At 44.1% G+C, this 18,466-nt stretch overlaps 1 protein-coding gene across 1 annotated transcript in view; it reads right to left on the bottom strand.

Moving 5' to 3' along the window:
- Nucleotides 1-2,485: 2,485 nt before the first annotated feature.
- The window catches only part of ELF8 (binding protein), a 69,256-nt gene continuing 53,275 nt past the window's right edge, over nt 2,486-18,466 (bottom strand). The window contains exons 22-24 of the mRNA XM_087385725.1: nt 10,334-10,405; nt 3,341-3,598; nt 2,486-3,227 (exon numbers count right to left, since the gene is read on the bottom strand). Coding sequence (XP_087241851.1) covers nt 2,991-3,227; nt 3,341-3,598; nt 10,334-10,405 — 567 coding nt within the window. The 3' untranslated portion in view covers nt 2,486-2,990. The remainder of the gene's footprint in view (nt 3,228-3,340; nt 3,599-10,333; nt 10,406-18,466) is intronic.

The following is an 18,466-nucleotide window of genomic DNA, read 5'->3' as shown; positions in this document are numbered from 1 at the left end:
AACACTTGAAAGAGTTCAAACGTTTATGCCATTGCCATAAAATTTAGTCGTCAAGGCTACAAGCATCAAAGCCATCATCATCGTCCTATCTTGCTCGTCATCATTGTAGTTCTAAAGGTTGATAGGTCATCCTCATCCTCCTCTTCGGCATCGTCCTCATTGCTCTTCCTCAATTGTTTGGAATGCAAAAGGGGTGGAATTGGGAACAACATCATATGTCCATTTTTCGGAGCTTCCTCATCTCCTAAGGTAGCTAACATTGTATGATTACAAAAAACATATAGAAGCTTCTCAGCTCCATCATCCAAGAGTCGATTCCTCAAAGTGTTGCGGATGTACTTGTAGTGACTCCAATTCCTTTCAGCACATGTGGTGGAGCATGGTTTCTACAACTAGCACCATTATCATCCACCATTTCCATTGCAAATAAACTCTCCTTACATCGATATTTAGCGAGGTCATTACAACACTTGGTAAATGTGGATAATATGCTCGAACCATCGTATGGAAATCATTCATGAATTGATGACCCTCTTCAAGTTTCATGTTCCACCACTCCGGATCAAGGAGGTGCCCAACTTTGTGCCCTAATCCTTGATTAATATGTGCACTAATCCTTGATTAATATGTGCAAATACCTTGTGCTCATGCACGCGTGTGATGCAAACCGTGTCATGAATGTCTTTCATGTGTGTTGTTTGTGAATTCACAATTAATCAATCAGAGAGACCTTGGTCCAAGATGGATACATGCCTAAAGATGATGAGTTTGGTTACATACATGGCAACTTGGACTCATGGGGATGAACTACCCTACTCATAGGTAAGACAAGTGATTTATAGCGATGGCTCTGGATACCCGTTAATTTTCTAGAGATCCTACATGATATCATTTATGTCAGGAGAAATAGTCACCCAAGCACACTAAATTATTATTCCAACCTTAGCCTAGAAGCTTGGAGCATCTCTTAATCTTATATACTGTACCACTAGATTAAGACCTATCGGACAATACTCACAAATGACCACTCAATGATTGTTTAATGAGATTGAGCTAAGGATATTAACATAGTACCACTCCATGTATGCACAATCTCTATCAAGCCATAGCAAACTATGCAAGACATTCCCAGTGGCCATGCACAAAGAGCAATCCATGTGCTGAATCGATTACCAGTGGAGGTCCTTGCATCCAACACATACTTGGGGTTATTTTCTCTGGTGCAATTATCATAGGCCTAACTAAGCATGGGACACATCGCACGTACTAGACTCAAGCAACAGTGCTCTCACCCTAATCTCCAAGATCCCTTAACCAAGTCCCTTCTCTTTGACTCCCTGGTCTACCCACGGGGCACGTATAGCAATCCTTGCTGGAAGCCTGACCAATAAAACGCAAGCTGGGCCCAAGTGGAGAGACCCCAAGTTCTCTAGTTGTTACAAATGATCCATAGTAAGACGTCAGTCCCACATCAATTAGTTATAATTGAGTTTGGAACATCTCCAATACAACTTGATGCAACATTCACGGTGATATCATACCTCTATCAAGTCAAGGATTATACTTTATCTTCATCCATCAAGAGATACTTGGTGACTTTCATTCATGAGCCATTCGATACTTGGTGACTTCCATTCATGAGGCCATTCGATACAAAGACCATCTGCTAAGGGCGCATAGTCAAAATCAAGGTAATATCACTGAACGTGATAACTGAGTTTTCTTAGCCAAATAGCACGGACCAACAAGCCACAGGGGGATGCAATAAGGGAATGGGGTTAAAGCAGCGCCGAGGCTCGAAGCGAGGCACGACAAACTCAACCGACACATCGATGCACAAATTAAGCTCGGGGATCTTTCCTCTATGTTCCCCAAACCAGAGAGCCGACGCGTGTAATAGCGGCACTTGTCCGACATAGAGCCATAGCTAGGAAACCACAACAAACCACACACGCACACAACCACCAACAATCCATCATAGATTTTATGCCACCGCAACCTTGTACATCATCGAGATCTTAAATCGGCTTGAGCTTTCCGCCAACATTCGGAGGTTCATCTCAAAGATGCAACACCACATTTTCTGTCCTCCCTTAGAGATTCAGACATTTTATGTACTATTGTTTCTATGTTTATGTTTGCACTTGCCTTGGGTGTACATGTCGGAGCTGGGTGGTGGTTTTTTTTTGGGGGGGGGAGGGGGGGGGGAGAGAGACACCGCGAGGCTGGGGGAACGAGATGTGAGAGAAGGGGAGGGGAGGCGCAAGAAGGGCAGGTGAAAGGATGAGGGGAACAGATGGGAGATGGGCGGCAAGAGTCAAGTACAGGGGAGGGGGGGCGTTCAACTAATAGCAACTTAATAATCGAGGGGTTGGGGAGACCTGGCTTGATTTTCTTTTTTTTTCGGGGGGGGAGGGGGGCATACTACCTTAGGTTAATCAAACTAAATTATTAGATTTTTCAAAAAAGTTGAGTAGGGAGAAGGGAGACATAATTGCCATTCTGTTCTTATACTACCCCGCTCAGAGGCTCCACCCATACAGCTCATTGTATATCGTTTTTTCAGTCCTCCGCTCTTTCGGAGACTGTTAAACAAAATTCCTTTCTTTCTTTCTCTTGGAGGTCCCTTTCTTAACAGACCTCCAATCTATAGTCACCAGCCATCTGCTCTTTATAGCATGCATAAAGAGGTAGCAGTTACAAATCTTGTATCAACATTGTGGTATATAATTACTTTGCTACAGGCACTTCTCCAGCATTTGACGTGATCCTCAGTTCTTCCAAATTTGAATAAGAAACAATTTTCCTGTTTCTGTACAATTATCTGAGGATGATTCCTGCTTGCACAACACGCCTCACTATGGACAGCTCTGCCACTTTCAGATAGCAGATGGTGTTGGCATGCTGACTAATCTTACGTATATGATACAAAATAGAATTATGATGACCCTCTTCGTTCTAAATCGTTGCAAAAGAACAGACAGTTGTCTCTAATCACTATCTGTGTGTTCAACGTCCCCTTCCTTTCCTTCTGGTTCTTCCTCTTTGTCACTACTGTAACCATCAGGGGCCTGATTTTCACCAATTTCACCATCACTACCTGCAAAAGCTTCTTCACCTGCCTCAGGCCCTCTTTCTGAATCTGACCTCACAACTGTATCCTCCTCAGAATCAGAAAAGGCCTGCCGTCTTCTAGCCTTCTTACTAGATGGTGTGTCATCTGCTATCTGCAAATTCCGACAAAACATGTATTTAACAAAAAGATCACTATAAATCTAAAAGAGAATATAGCTGGATGTGATATAGATCCATTGTGCACAGTATTGGAAGTCAAAATTACCATGCCCTCCTCATCATCAGTATCTTGCAATCCAGCAGCTGCAAATGCATTTTGGGCACCCTCCTCTTCGTCCGATGAGTCGTGCATGTTATTTCCCTCCTCTGGTTCCTGCTCTTTATCCTCAAATTGACCCTTCTGCTTTTTCTCCCTCTTTCTCGTTTTCTTCTCCTTCTTTTCCCTCTTTTTCTCTGACGTGCCACCATCTTCTTCATTCTCATCAGTTTGGAACTTATCACGGCTCTTAATCCTCCAATTTTCCTGAAACAACATAGGGCCAAAATCAATATATAAGTTTTGAAAATGAGTCGAGTGTATAACAACAACAAAGAACACAAACGAGAACAGCTCAATCTTGAAGGTAGAGCTTTGTTCGTAAAGGCAAAAACACAGAAAAAGCATCCCAATAGAAAATATACAAATAAAGCACTAAGCAACTTGCAAATCTAACCCATTGAATGATGAAATGAACTTAGTATTTTTCAGGCGAGCAATTGGCTGCCTAAGGACAACCAAGTGTATGAAATAAATCAAGTAGTTATAAAGTGTCAACAATACAAAAATTGTGGAAGCCTGTCACCTTCCATGAGCATAAAAGAAATGAGCAAGAATGTACCCTGAATCAAATAGAAAAACCGAAAGAGAAGGATTGAATAGTCCTCTTTTTCTTAAGAATAACAACATTACACCTGACAGAATTGTGACAAGAAGCCACTTTTGTGTTCGCTAACATTACGCATAGCATTTTGAGAAGAGCTAAGAAATCTAGAAGGCAAAATTTTGGGTACACGAGATGCTAAGCAATCCTTCTAGAAATTCCCACTTGTCATAATGTTCCACTAGGTCTTTATATGAATATGCTCAACCAGTTTTGGAATTATCAATTCAAAAATATAGCATCATGTTAATCACCACCCAACTAAAAATTGCCTTACAATATTAAAGCACAACCAAATAGAGTCCACTTCTATGGCACGGGTTGTCAACTCAAATTGCCAAATACAGGTCTGAATTCTAGAGTATCAAATTCGTGCTAGATATGCTACAGAGACAGAAGCATATTCTACAGCATTAAAAGTCGGGGCAAAATAAAAAGATCATTTATTAAACCCCAAATAGCCAAGCCAACATGAACCAATTCTATACAGGAGAAACCTAAGGCTACGAATTATCAATATAGATGATAGGAAAACGAAGCGTTCAGACACAACCAAGTTACTTTAAAAGATGTCTCATCACAGTGGTGCAAGAGGGATCCTTCCTATAATATGCTATAAGATTTTGTGGTTGGAGTCTTGTTAGAAATTGGTATGATATTGTCTTCATGCAAAGGCTCGAAATGACTTTGCATTAGCTCAAGAATACCTAGTGTAAAAAAAGGATGTTTGTTGCTTCAAAGAACTTGAATAACCTCCGTCCGTGTTAAGAAAGAAGAAACTCCAAACAATGGCTGAAATTGGAATTCAGAGTGCCTACAAGATAAATATATTCAGACTTCTATCATCAGCAGTGTCTCATCCTACTTGATTTTCTGTAGGACTAAGTAAAATTGGAAATGTGCCTCAAGCAGCTAAGGATGGAAAAACTCATTGTAGACTTGCCCTCCACCTTGTAATGGAATTGGCAAGGTGCCGCATTGCAACAAGATGGACTTAACACAATTATAAATCTTTGTTGTGGCATTGGCTAGGTACCTCATTGTCACGCCCCATGACAAAAGGCATGATAAGAATGATTATCAACCCTAACCTTCAAGAATAGGGAGGGTCAGTATCAATATGGGTCGAAGGAGCAAGGGATCTAGAAAATGGATTAGACCTAAGCCTTTCTAAGTAAATTAGGAATCGGCAAGGTGCCTGATTATGACAAAATGCAGTAAGAAAGACTTTGAACCTAGGACATATGCTCCATCGTATCAAAGGGAAACCTTATAGATCAGCAGAGTAAGCCTCACTTGGTGATTCAAGTTTTCTGGCTAGCTACCCTAAAGTGACCTCAAAAGATACATGAAAGGAGAGAACCATCTAACCTATCCACTCCCAGATTTAGTCCTGTGAGCAAAGAGAGAAAAAAGCATAGTCAATGTCAGCAAAAGACCCAAACATACTTCAAATCATGTTGGGTGACAAGTCCAAATAGCCCTTCTAACCTATCCACTCCCAGAATTTAGTCCTGTGACAAAGAGAGAAAAAAACAAAGTCAACATCAGCAAAAGACCCAAACATATTTCAAATCATGTTGGGTGACAGGTCCAAAAAAAGAAGAGCGTACATGTTACTCCCAAAGTGCATCAAAAAACGACTTTCAATTGCGATTGCTCAAATTCTGGCATCTATTTTCAAAAGCATAGTAGGCTGTAGCTCCACCACCCTGATGCTATTCTCTTTTCAAAGAACTTTTGCCACGTGATTTCGAGGCACATTGCTCCAAGGTATTTAAATGAGTTCCCAACCCCAATCTCTTCTCCCTTCTAACTGATGAGAAGCATATGTGCTGTCTTCATTTCACATTTAGCAAGCATTTATTCTAGTCTTCTCTACATTCACCAACAAAATATTGACCCAGTACTTTCATAATCTGTGGGTCATCTTCCAACATATGTGAAAACAGCAGCAAATCATCTTCAAATTTACTACGAGTTGCCTCAAAATAGAATTCCTTAAACTTGCAAATGCCATCACTATCAACTCCAGCTCGTCTACTGCCAAACACGGTCGGGAAAACTGCTCACAAACACATATGACATGCCATCATGCATTTGCTCATAAAAACAGGCAATGGATGTCATCGATTGCTAGAATATCCGAATCTCCTCCATTCTATGCCAGGGATCCTGTGGGGCATTGTGTCAGATGCTTTTTCAGAAACAGCAAAGCAATAATATAGAGGCCCTTACCTTGGTCAGCTTTGCTCCCTGAAGATCCTCCAAGGATCAAATGGTCAACCATGCTATTCCATGGGTCTTAGCAAGCTTGTCTTAGGAACGCTTTCAATTTCCCTCTGTTCATAGCTGATTTTATGTTCCATAATGGTGCTAAAGAGTTTGTCAAGTATAGAACCCACAATAATAGCCATTTCTTCTAACCAAAGGGGTCAGGCACAGCCACGTGGGCTGGTGAGCCGCTACTTCCTGGCTGCTTTTCCCAGACATTTGTCGTTACCTTAGAATTCTCCCGTGTTGGCTTGCTGCCAATTGCATTTCCCCAGACCCCACCTTTAAAATACAGTTTTACCCAGTTATCTTGCCAGTCTGAGGAAAAAAAGTGTTTCATGGCGGAATACATACTCAGAACTGATTTCACGGTTGGTGGTGCAGTTTAATTCACAGCAAGTGAATTTTCCAAAGATCATATATTTGTGCATTTATCTATGATGCCTCTTGGGACTCTTACTCAGTCGGTGTTTATGAGACTGCTGATAGATAGCAGTGGTGCACATAACGTCCAGAAAGAACTTGTTTGACAAATTATCTTATGCTTCTGTTGGCAAGAAAGTTTCTTGTGCCAACAATTCTTCTTATCCCATTAGAGGACTTGGGGAGAACTTGCTCACAGCTGTTTGATGGCTCTAAACTGACGTTTTGTTTGTTCCTTGGATTGTTATTTGTCCCCTCTAGGGAATATCATGTCATTTTAGAAGATGATAAGTGCACGGTTCGAGATAGAGAAAATGAGTATGCCTTGGTAAAGGTTGCCACACTCAGTTAAGGCTCCGGGTGAGGGGGAAGCCTCTGCAAAAATCCATATATGACTGCTACCACTAGCCTCCTATGCGGAGAGTGTTCCTGAGAAGCCCAAATTGGAACAAGAAACCCGAGCCTAGAGTGAGACCACCCCCAACCACCAACTTGCCGAAGAGGGCTCTATTCTGCATCTCCCGGTCAGTGATGCCCAGGCTTTCCTCTGTCTAGGTAGAATCACCATCTGCTAAGCAACCTTGGATCTAGTGTTCCGTGTGCCATCTGATCCCCAAGTTGTGCACAAGGTGCCTGAGCTGTCCGATTCAGCCTCTGTGTTTGAAAAGATGTAACAAGCCATAGCCATAACGACCTTGTTAGCCACTAGGGCCCTGCCTGCTTGGCTGAGCTCAAATACAAAATCTTGTGCCGCACACGAGCACCAGGGCAATTTGCAACTCTCTTGAGATGTCAATGCCAACCTGACAATTTAAGTAGCGTGTTGTTTGTCCTTGCCGAATCCATCAAAAGCCTGTCGAACCCCAAGCCAGGATCTTCTAAACCTCCTCAGTCACTATGAGGAAGCCAACTGAGTTAGTCCAGTTAATCCATGCCCCAGAGGCCAGACAACACCTCTATGGCTCCCCTTAACTCCCTCTAGACTGGTTGGCGTGCCCTCCACAAAGAGTGCCGTGTCATCAGCAAACTCTCAGTCCAAAAGATTCTCCTGCTGTCGGTTCGAAAGCCTCACCCCAGTAAGGCCCACTGTTTGGAAACATACAAAGTAGCCCAGTGCCTCTACCACATAGAGAAAGAGGAAAGGTGTGAGGAGCAGCCCTTAAGTGCTAAACGAGAAAGTGCAAGGGGCTCCCCTTTGTGGGCTCCTATAAGCATCTGACTGGTGTTACCTGCATCCAAAGCCAAGACCCCCCGAATCCACCTATCTGAGAAGCTCAATCTCTGAATATGCCCTCTAGGAATGACCGCTCCACCTTGTGATAAGCCTTCTTGAAATCCAAAAGAAGGACTGGGATAGGCTGAGACTCGTCCCAAGCCCGATCCATTGCCTTCTAAAAGGTAAAGATATCGCCATTGAAGATACTGCGCTTCTAAACAAACCTGTATGCATGTTCTGAATGATGTCAACTAGGTGAGGCCACAACCGCAAGCTAAAGACTTTAGCTAAGATCTTGTAAGTGGTATCTAGCTAGATAATCGGCCTCTACTGTCAAATGTCGCATTTATCAAACAAATCCATTCACACTCAATAACTGGGAAAGACAACAAGAGTTGAATAACTCTTGAAAAAGCCAACCTAAAGAGAGTGTGAATGAACTCTCAGAAGCACTTAAGAAGGACGGTGTCAATCCATCCTCCCTTGGCCAAATCTAAGAAGGGAGGGTCTTGAGCAGCTCCGCAAGCTCCTCATCATGAAAGGGACCTCTACCTATCTCCTCATACTCTGGGAGCCACGACCAAGATATAAGCCTAGACTACTTGCTTGGCTACTAGGAGCTGGAGGGACGACTCCTCAAATTGAAACAACAGCCGATAGAGGTCCGTGCAGGCACTCCACAATTGATGGGACGGAAGAAGGGGACTAAGAGGTGGTTGTTACTGTGGGCAACTTAGGCAAGGAGGAGGGGAAGCGAAAGCAGGAGGAACAGGGAAGAGGAAGAAACAGCAAGGAGGGGAGGGACATGGGTAGTGAGGGCAACCCCAAGCCTCATTACGACGGTGGGGGGAGGCGGCAGAGGTGAAGAGGAAGAAGATATGGAAGAAAGATGGGGGTGGCGACGAACGGAATTAGGCTCAGGACGGGGAGGGGAGAGTGGGGAAAAGTCAAACTGATGGGGGGACCATGAGGGCCCTTTCCCCAAGCCTGAACCCTCAATGGGCAGAGAGATCAGGTCTACCGGAGGTCGAAGAGCACCTCTCCCTCAAGTGTCTCGGGCCTACTTGAAGTGGCTCCCTCACCTTCTCCTCCTGCATGGGAACTACCTCTACATCCGTCTCTGCCTGCTGAACAACGGCGTACACGACGTCTACGATTCTTCTGGGCCCACTTGCCAGGCTTCCCTCATGTTACCCGAGTCTAATCCCAATCGCAACACTCAACCTAGGGAGTCGAGGTTGTATACTATTGTCTATTCATAGGTGCAAGTTTGTCCGCACAGCCCTCCCACTGCTGTCCTGATCAAGGCAACGGCTGCGCTATGTGGGCAAGATCTCACGAGGTGCCCCATCTGTCTGCAACGCGGGCATTGCCCCGGGAGGCCAAAAACCTCACACTTTTGATGGAGAGTGCCTTCATCCAACAGACGCAATTGTGGGTGGCAACTCTATAACAGTGTCAAAGCAACCTCCAATGGAGGCCAAAATGGATCGATACTCTTCAAAAGGTCAAGGAACCTAAGGATCATTGAGAACCGTGGAACGTGATTAGTAGAATACATATCATCCACGGTGAAACCATGATACCACGGGATAAAGAAGACAAGGTGAGGGCCAAGAAGGATCGGGCTATGCTCCACAAGGGCCTGGGTGACATCAAGGGAGCTCAGCTAAAGAAGAAAAACACCCCTCCCGTAGATGGTGACCTCCTTATATGATCACCTTCCACTGCTAAACTCACCTGGATCCAATCTCTAACCTGACTTCTCAAGGGTGTGAGGCGTACTATAGGGCCCACCAGTGCTCTGTCCTAAAGGGCAATCCGAAAGGCTTGGGAAGTCAAGGGTGTTGCCCTTCAGCCAAACCAAATGGTCACCACCAAGAATGTGTTCCTGGGAGCAAAAGCACTAAGCTGCTAGTGAGAAGAAAGGAAGGAAGACAGAGAGGAAAGGAAGGAAAAGGCCTAGAAAAGGAAAAAGAAACGGCATTCTGTCATTCATGGAACATCGTTCCCACTAGTTCATGCTTGTAGTCTGCACAAGTGGTATTCTAGTAGCGTTCAAGGCATTTCCCCTTGCCTTGTATCACTGGAATAGTGTTTCCCCTGCCATGAAGGGAAAACAGCCTTTACTCGTAACTATGCTAGGAGGCAACAAACAAAGAAAAGATAGCCGTTGCATATCAACCATGTCGTGTTAGAGACAAGCTATTTTGAATAAACCCTACATCAATGTAATGACAGAAAGAAACAGTTGAGAGAATATCTCCAACATTTTAATTCACCATAGATGGGATATTGATAAATGCCACTAAACCCCTTTCGACCTTAATGTATTTTCAAAAGGCCAATAATTAGACATTGGTTTGAAAGTGCCAAAATGCAAACAAATTTGAGCTACTAAAAACAGAAATCCATAAATTATTACCTTGAGACGTTCAAAATTCTCTTGTTCTTCAAGAACCCTTCTCAATTCCTCCTCTTGCTTTCTTCTTTCCATCTATTAAAGTTCAACAACACAAGAACACATTAAACATTAGGACAACCATAACAAACATACATACCAAGAATGATGTTAAATAGACGTGCCAAACCCTCCCTCCTTGCTTGCCCTCTCTCTCCCTCTCTCTCTTTTTCAGGCGAGGCTCGGCTTCGGACCACTCACACGGCTAATACATTTCCCTGACCAGGTTTGCATTGGACTCTACCTGATTGAGATGTGGAGACATAGGGATTCCCTTGTGCGGCAAGACACAGATCAGCTACAGTTGATGCCTCATGACACCGACCTAGACCGAGCACAGACACACATCACTGATTTTTACGCATCCAAGCCAGCGCTAGATGAGATCGAGGGGGAGGAGCTCGAGGAGACGAGAGCACTATGGATCAGCAGTGAGATCCATCACCAAGATACGGCTAGACGAGAGACGCGGAGACCATACACGACACGTGGGGCGACCAGAGCATGCATGATTGATGTCCGTCCTATCTCGGCCCTCCTCAAAGGGGACCGCCAGAGACGAGGCATTACTCTCGATGTAGCCCACCAGATATAGAAATCCAGGAGAGCGCGCCCCCCACCACCGGCCCGACAGACACAGATACGTTAACTCTTTGCATCACTTCAGAGGACCATCAGGGAGCCAGGTTATATGGAACCTGCACATGTACTTGGAGCTCTGGCTCTGAGCAGTACTTGATTGCTCTTTTTCCTACTATTTTGTACTATCTTTTTGCATTCTTAGCACTTAGTACTCAACAAGGGCCTTAGTGTGCCCTTTGCTTTCAGCCCACAATGGCTTGTATGGGTTACATATATTTTGTAATTTGTCTTATAGACCCGCGAGGTCTCTCAAAGACGTTAATACGCCCCACCAGCCGCTCACCTCACCTTTGCCCAGATTTGTACTCTCATAGCAGAAGGCAGAGTCGATGGACAGGATTTCCAGTATTATTTTGGTTCTCAGACTCCGTGACACCTGGACTTGTATCTTTGCATTGGCATATTGTGCTCATCCCCCCATTTTGCACCCGGGGGCGGTTTCCTTGCATCTAGTTTACTCTGTATTTAGGCTCAGATTTGACATTATGTACTTTCACTTGCATTATATTGCGTAGCACTTAGATGATATTCGACGATGCCTCTTCTTTGGGGCACGTTGATTTTGTGCTATCTTGTATGCAGAGTTCTTGATGTCCCATGGGCCCATTTTGGCCTCTAGTGGACAATAATACACTTTCTTTCTTTCTTTCTCTCTCTCTCTCTCTAACTGTTTTGCAGGCAACATGGATCCGTGGGAATAGATGGCGCGAAGCGGTAGAGCCAGAGCATAGTACCCAAAAACGGCATTTCTGGGCACCCGAAACGGTTCGCTGTTTCAGCGCTGTTTTCGAAACCAAAAACGGCGTTTTGGACAAGCCAATTTTTTTTAAATACTTTTTTGTAGAGCCTTTGGAGCCTAGACAGGGAAACGTATATATAGAGCAGCAATGTGAGAGCTTGTAGACACCAAAGCTCAACTATAGAAGCAAAAGTACTCGCCTCAACCACCGACGAGCAAGAACCCCGTTAGCGGGTAGGGCAGTTTTGCTCTCCCTCTCCAGCCTCTCCCCTTGATCTCCTCTCATCCTACAACCCCCCTCTCAGCCCGCTGCCCCTTCTCCTTGCTCACGTCTCCAGCATCTCCTCCTTGCTCTCCTCAGCCCTTGCCCTCTCCTCTCATCCTTGCTCTCCTCTCCAATGTCTCCTTCTTGCTCTCCTCTCCTCCTTGCTATCCTCAGCCCTTGCCCTCTCCTCTCCTCCTTGTCGTCCTCTCAGGCCTTGTTGTATGACATGTAATAATAATTATTATATATATATAATAGATTGTATTAACCTTAAAAACCGAAACTCTGTTTCCACCGTTTCTTTTGGTGACCGAAACTCATAAACACCGTTTCACACCCATTTCCATTTCCCCGTTTTCGAAACTCGTGGAAACTATGAGCCAGAGACACAGAGACCACGCACGATGCAGAGGTTGACCACAGCACACACAATGGAGGTCCAGCCCCTTCCAGCTCTACTCTGAGGGGGCCTCCCGAGCCGAGGTGTCAGCCTTGATATGGCCCACAGGATACAGAGACCACGCCCCCCCCCGCACCACAACGACAGACAACTCAACAAACTCAAATACAAGACATCTTCCTGTCCCATCGGAAAGCCACCATGGCACTTGGATATGTTTTCCCAGCACTAGTTTTGAGTACTTGAGCTTTTGAGTTTTTTTTAAGATTATTAGCATAGCTCTCCGCAAGGGCCTTAGCACGCCCTTTGCCTCAGCCCACAAGGGCTTGTATGAGTTACCTTTTTTATTATACTCTATCTCATAGGCCTGCAAGGCCTCCCAAAGACAACATTAATACATCTTTCTTTCTTGCTTTCTCTCTCTCTTTAGAGCATGCGGTAAAATAAAGCCCTCCATCTTAAGATGGTGGGGGTAAGAGAGCATGCAGTCAACCCTTTGGAGACAAGCAATACATGCATGAGAAGGTTGGGGTGGATCAAAACCACATTGAAAGGAGGACCCAGCACGTCCAAAGGTACATGCAGGTGGAAAAGGTTCCCATGGGGGGGTTAAATGCTAAGGCTAGTACCATGCTCGTGAAGACCCTAGATTTTCAGGAGAATGCCATCATACTTCCATCTACACAGAGAGTTTAGTCGAGCATCAGAGAATGTACACACTCGGTCCACAATCACATAGTACAAGAGATATTTACTAGACATGTACACCACCCATTAGTTGCGACTCCTTCATGGGATCCCTAGCATTCACCTCACAGTACAACCCCTCATCGCAGTAGCAAACCAATCCCACCAATTTGTTGATCTAACACTCCCCCAACCTATCCAGGACAAATCCACAATGGATCACATCACCCTTGGAGCCCTGATAGAGGAAGCCTGTCATCGACACAAGGTTGTCAAAGGAGGTGAGGAGCACTATTGGGTGAAGTAGGAGTTCACCTCTCCCCCACTCTCTTTGGCCTATAAATTGATGAGCTAGCCTCTTTTGTGGATACACTAGGAGGTCGAGAATTGATTCTAGTACAATCTGTCCTACCTCTCCTGCTATATGTCGACAATGTGGTGTTTGATCTCAGACATAGCAAAGATGCTATAGATGCATTTGACAACCTTGCAACCTTTTTACAAGACCCAGACATGAAAGTCAACATAGGTAAAACACTAATGACGCTCAGCTGCAATGTGATACTTTCACACTTGTAGTGGAGCCAGTTGGTATAGCCAAATACTACGTATACTTGGGGGGGGGGGGCCAATAGTCCCAAGATTACCATGAACCAAGAGCACATGCACGCTTGCCTAGAGGACATGCATCATTATCAAGACAAAAGAGAGAGTGCTTTCAAGCACTTACAGTGCAATAGAACGAAATCACTTCTCTTTGATTCTCTAGTTCAACTAGGAGCCTTACATGCAAGTGACTTTTGGACAGTAGATCTCATAGAGGATGAGTGAACTGATTTCGAGAGACTACAAGTTGTGATACCATCTCTAATGGTCCAAGGAAAAGATGTAATAATACCTCATCCTGGCAGAGTTTGCATAGAGACCATTCCACACAGATGTCCCATTCCATATCATTACTTATCTAAAATGAGTCAGGCAGTTCAGCTAAGATAGATGCAGCCGACACAGACTACTATAGAGGGTTGTATCATCGTCCATGCACGGAAATAAGTAGAGCTAGTATGCACAAGTCTCCAATTGGTTATGATCACAAGGCCTACCTGTCAACCATTAAACATCATATCAACACTCACTAGAAGTCCCTTTCTTGAATTTGACACATTTTGAGACTCATCACATCATCTGGGATGCCTTATGGCAAGTATACATCCATAGGATCTAGATATCCTCCCTGCAGCCACATTGGACCAAGAAGCCCTCTACAAAGAGCATTTCCTTCACTTCAAAGAGGAGGGCTTCATTATCTTTCCCATGCAATATTGAACACTATACGCCAACTCAGGACCTCATCTCATAGATTCTAGATCGATATTGGACACCAAATTGTAGCCACAGGACACCATAGAAATCTAAGGCTCTGCACCCTTTGTGATACACATGAGGTGGAGACCGAGGAGCATGCCCTAATGCAATGTCCCACAGATTGTAAGATCCGTAAGACATCAGTGCCTTTTCACCCCTAGATACACAGATATGAGCACATTCATTGACTACCCAGACCAGAGATGTGCCACACTCTTTGTACACGAGGTCACCTAACTTAAGTCTAGGCTACCAAGGGACACAACCTCCAATAGTAGATCACACACTTCTTCAAAGGAGAAGAAGTTGATAGGAGATGTTGAGAGCGAAACTTGACTTTAATGTACGTGAAGTCAACACGAGACTACATTAGGCCCCACCAGCCCCTTTGAGAGGATCCACCTAGCTTAGACACACTATTTGGTTCACAAGTTTATTTTGCAAAAAAGCTTCAAGGGTCCTACAACAATATACCACTAAGTCAATGGCATCCAAAAATAGGAGCAAGTTCATCTCAAAAAGCAATATTGCCAAAATCACAAGAGCAATCTATATAAGATGAGCTAGAATTCATAACCGCAAATTGTGGAAAGCTTTCTATCTTAGTAAATGAGAATTGGTAGCTGTGTTCAAATAATGTGAGGAGGGACATATCCTTCAAATGCTTGATCTACCATTGCACATAGAATGCTGCCCTGAGCATTAATAAACAACGAGATTCCTACAAAAGAATATCACATCTGTTAGAGAGAAGGATTGCTTTCTCCTACAGCTAACCCTTATGCAGCAGAATAAAGTCAATCTTAGGATCTCATTATGATACCTCGGGCCACCGTGACTACTCCAGCCACATCAACCTCGACTACAGTGACAATGCTTGCAGACCCTGTCTTAGTGAGAGCATGACATATCCAAGATGCGCAAGCCTTGGTTATTAATGGGGGTACAACGGCGGACGAGGTACTGCCACATATTCAGATGGCGGATACTTCTTACGAGGCCTGAACGACTTTCAGGGATATATACGAGCTCGACAATGAGGCAAGAATATTGGACCTCGAGACAGAGCTGTTCAACATGAGTATGGATGAAGGGGAATCGGTACACGAATACATCACCAAGATGAAGGTGGTGCGGGATCAACTGGTGGCAGTTGGTCAAAGGACGAGATCGACTAGGATGGCAAGGCTATTGTTGGGAATGCTCCCCCGAAGCTACAATAGTTATGTGACTACATTGCAAGGCACAAGGCGGCACCGGTGCCTTTTGACAAGCTGGTTCCACTACTGCTGCAGCAAGAGGCTCGGAAAAAGAAGTATGATGGTACAAACAAGGATGACAAGGCCTTCAAGACAAGAGCAAAGGCAAGGGCAAGGGTAAGCCTGGCAAAGGCAAGCCCAAAACTGACAACAGAGCTCTTCTGATGAAGACAACAAGACGAAGAGGAAGAAAGAGAAGAAGTGCTTCTACTTTGATGAGCCATGACATTTTGTGAAAGATTGCAAAAAGAAGAAGGTTGATCAGAAGAAGAAGGGTGCCAGCTCAATGTCAAAGGAGTCAGCTCAGGTGGCAATAGGGAAACTTTTCTTCGTGGACACTCCATGTGCTGCTGAGATTAGATACATGGACTCCAGTATTACTGTCAGGATGTCAGACATTGAGGAATGGTCAAAAGAGGAGTAAGGATCCTTTGTGAAGGTGATGGAGGGACAACAACAAAGAACCACAGTTGGAGCTTGACGGTCCGGGTAAACTGGATTTGTACCTGGGATATGATGTCTCGGGTATGGTGTTTGGTTGCAGACTTAGCCAGATGAAGAAAGTGTTGAAACAAACCCTGAGAGCTGAGGACTTCAAACTGTTCACCCATCATGAGGGGAACAAATTGAGGCTGGTGGTCGGTTTTTTGAGGCGGGCCTTGGGCCTATAAAAGGAGGCCATTGTGCCTCATTCATTCATCACCTGGAGCAACCAACACAGAGCAGACAAGGGATTCCTTGGGCCCATTCCCAGAGGGTGAAGGAGATCTAGAGAAGCTGCAAACAAAGCTAGTAGGTGCTGTCCACCTAGGCTGGTTTCCACACAGCAAGGTGGAGGTATCCTTTGGACAGAGAGTCTACATATGCTCAATGGAGAACGCTCAGAGATCTAGTGGTGCTAGGCATTTGATAGGAGAACCTTTGGTATTGTTTCTTATGCAAGGACAAAAATATAAAGTGTTGCTTCTATGTTTGTCTTTGAGCATTGTCTATTGCTAGTCTGCACATATACTTGAATGTTGTGAAGTACATACACTTATTGTAGCATTGATTCCATAGTGAACACTTCCACGTCTAATTCCGGGGCTATCAATCTTCTGTTACGGGATACCCTCTGTGTGAGAGGTCACTTCTCTAACAAGGAGATAAAAAAGGGTTAGACATCCCGCGGATAGGTTGACATACAATGGCTATAGGAGGATGCACTACGCATATATGGTTAGTAAATTGCAACATGTTGAGCCATCATGGTTTGAAGAAGCTGTCCAAATTTCAAATTGGAGAGATGCTATGGATGAGGAGATGGATGCATTGCACAAAAACAATACATGGACTCTTCTCAAACTTCCGAAAGGGAAAAAGGTTAAGTTAAATGCAAATCAGATGAGAGTGTTGAAAGATACAAGGCAATGTTAGTAGCAAAGGGTTATGCCTAAACATATGGTTTGGATTATAATGAAACTCACAAATACGGATTATTGCATTGGCTCATGTTTGGCTGGAATTTATGAAAAATGGATGTCAAAAATGCCTTTCTAAATGGTTCATTGCAAGGGGAGGTATATATGCTACAGTCAGAGGGGGATGTAACCCTAAGTTTCCAATACATGTGTGCAAGTTGAGGAAAGCACTTTATGGGCTGTAACAAACACCAAGGGCATGGTGTGACAAGATAAGTAAAACCTTGCTGAGATTAAATTTAAGATAGTCCAAAGCCGAATACTCGTATGTAAAACAAGATGAGTCAAAAATGGTGATCATAATCATATATGCTGATGACTTGATCATCAAGGGCAACTATGATGTAGGAGTTTGACATGAAAGACCTAGGACAGCTCAAGTACTGCTAGGCATTGAGATCATTGATACTCCTCATGGTGATTCAAAGGCCTATGCCTTAATATGCTGGAAAATAATGGTAAGACAGCATGCAAACCCACAGAAACTCCTCTTGAGCAAAATGCAAAGATGGTTGATGATAGCAACTACTTGCAGGATGTCACAATGTTCAGAAAGATGGTTGGAAGCCTAATTTATCTCACCATCACTAGGTCATACTTGGGCTATTCATTAGAGGTGCGGTGAGTCACTTTATGCAAAGCCCTGCAAGAGTCACCTTGATGCAATGAGGAGGATATTTAGAAATGTAAAAGCCACAATCAGCGTTGGCTTGTTCTATGCAAAGGAAGGAGGAATATGCGTGCATGGGTATACAGATGCAGATTGGGCTGACAGTGTTGATGATAGAATATCTACTAGTGCGTATGCATTCTCTTTTGGAAGTGGTGTGATTAGTTGGAGCGACAAAAAGCAACCCACGGTTGCATTGACTAGCATGAAGCTGAGTATAGAGGGGCTGCTATAGCAGCATGTGAAGAAACTTGGCTAAGATTACTTCTTGATGAGTTGGATGTATGCATTGATGGTCTAGTTGTGATATACTGTGACATCATAAGCACTATACTACTAGCCAGGAATCCCATTTGCCATGCAAGGACTAAACATATAGAGATCCACTATCACTATATCAGGGAGAAGGTAATAAGTGGAGAGATTGACATGAGATATGTTAGGACAGATGCCCAGGTTGCAAATATCTTTACCAAAGCATTGGGTAAAGATAAGTTTTGTTTTTTTAGAGAGGCTTTAGGCCTATGTGATGTACAAGCTCATGCTGGGCTTGAGGGGGAGATTGTTGATGTATAGGTGATACAGACTTATATGTACATGGATGTAGAGA

The sequence above is a fragment of the Dipteris shenzhenensis genome, chromosome 15 (genome assembly GCF_047967505.1).
Source record: "Dipteris shenzhenensis isolate YYH24624 ecotype China chromosome 15, Dip_SZ_1.0, whole genome shotgun sequence".
NCBI lineage: Eukaryota > Viridiplantae > Streptophyta > Polypodiopsida > Gleicheniales > Dipteridaceae > Dipteris > Dipteris shenzhenensis.
This window is presented reverse-complemented; position numbering and strand designations above follow the sequence as displayed.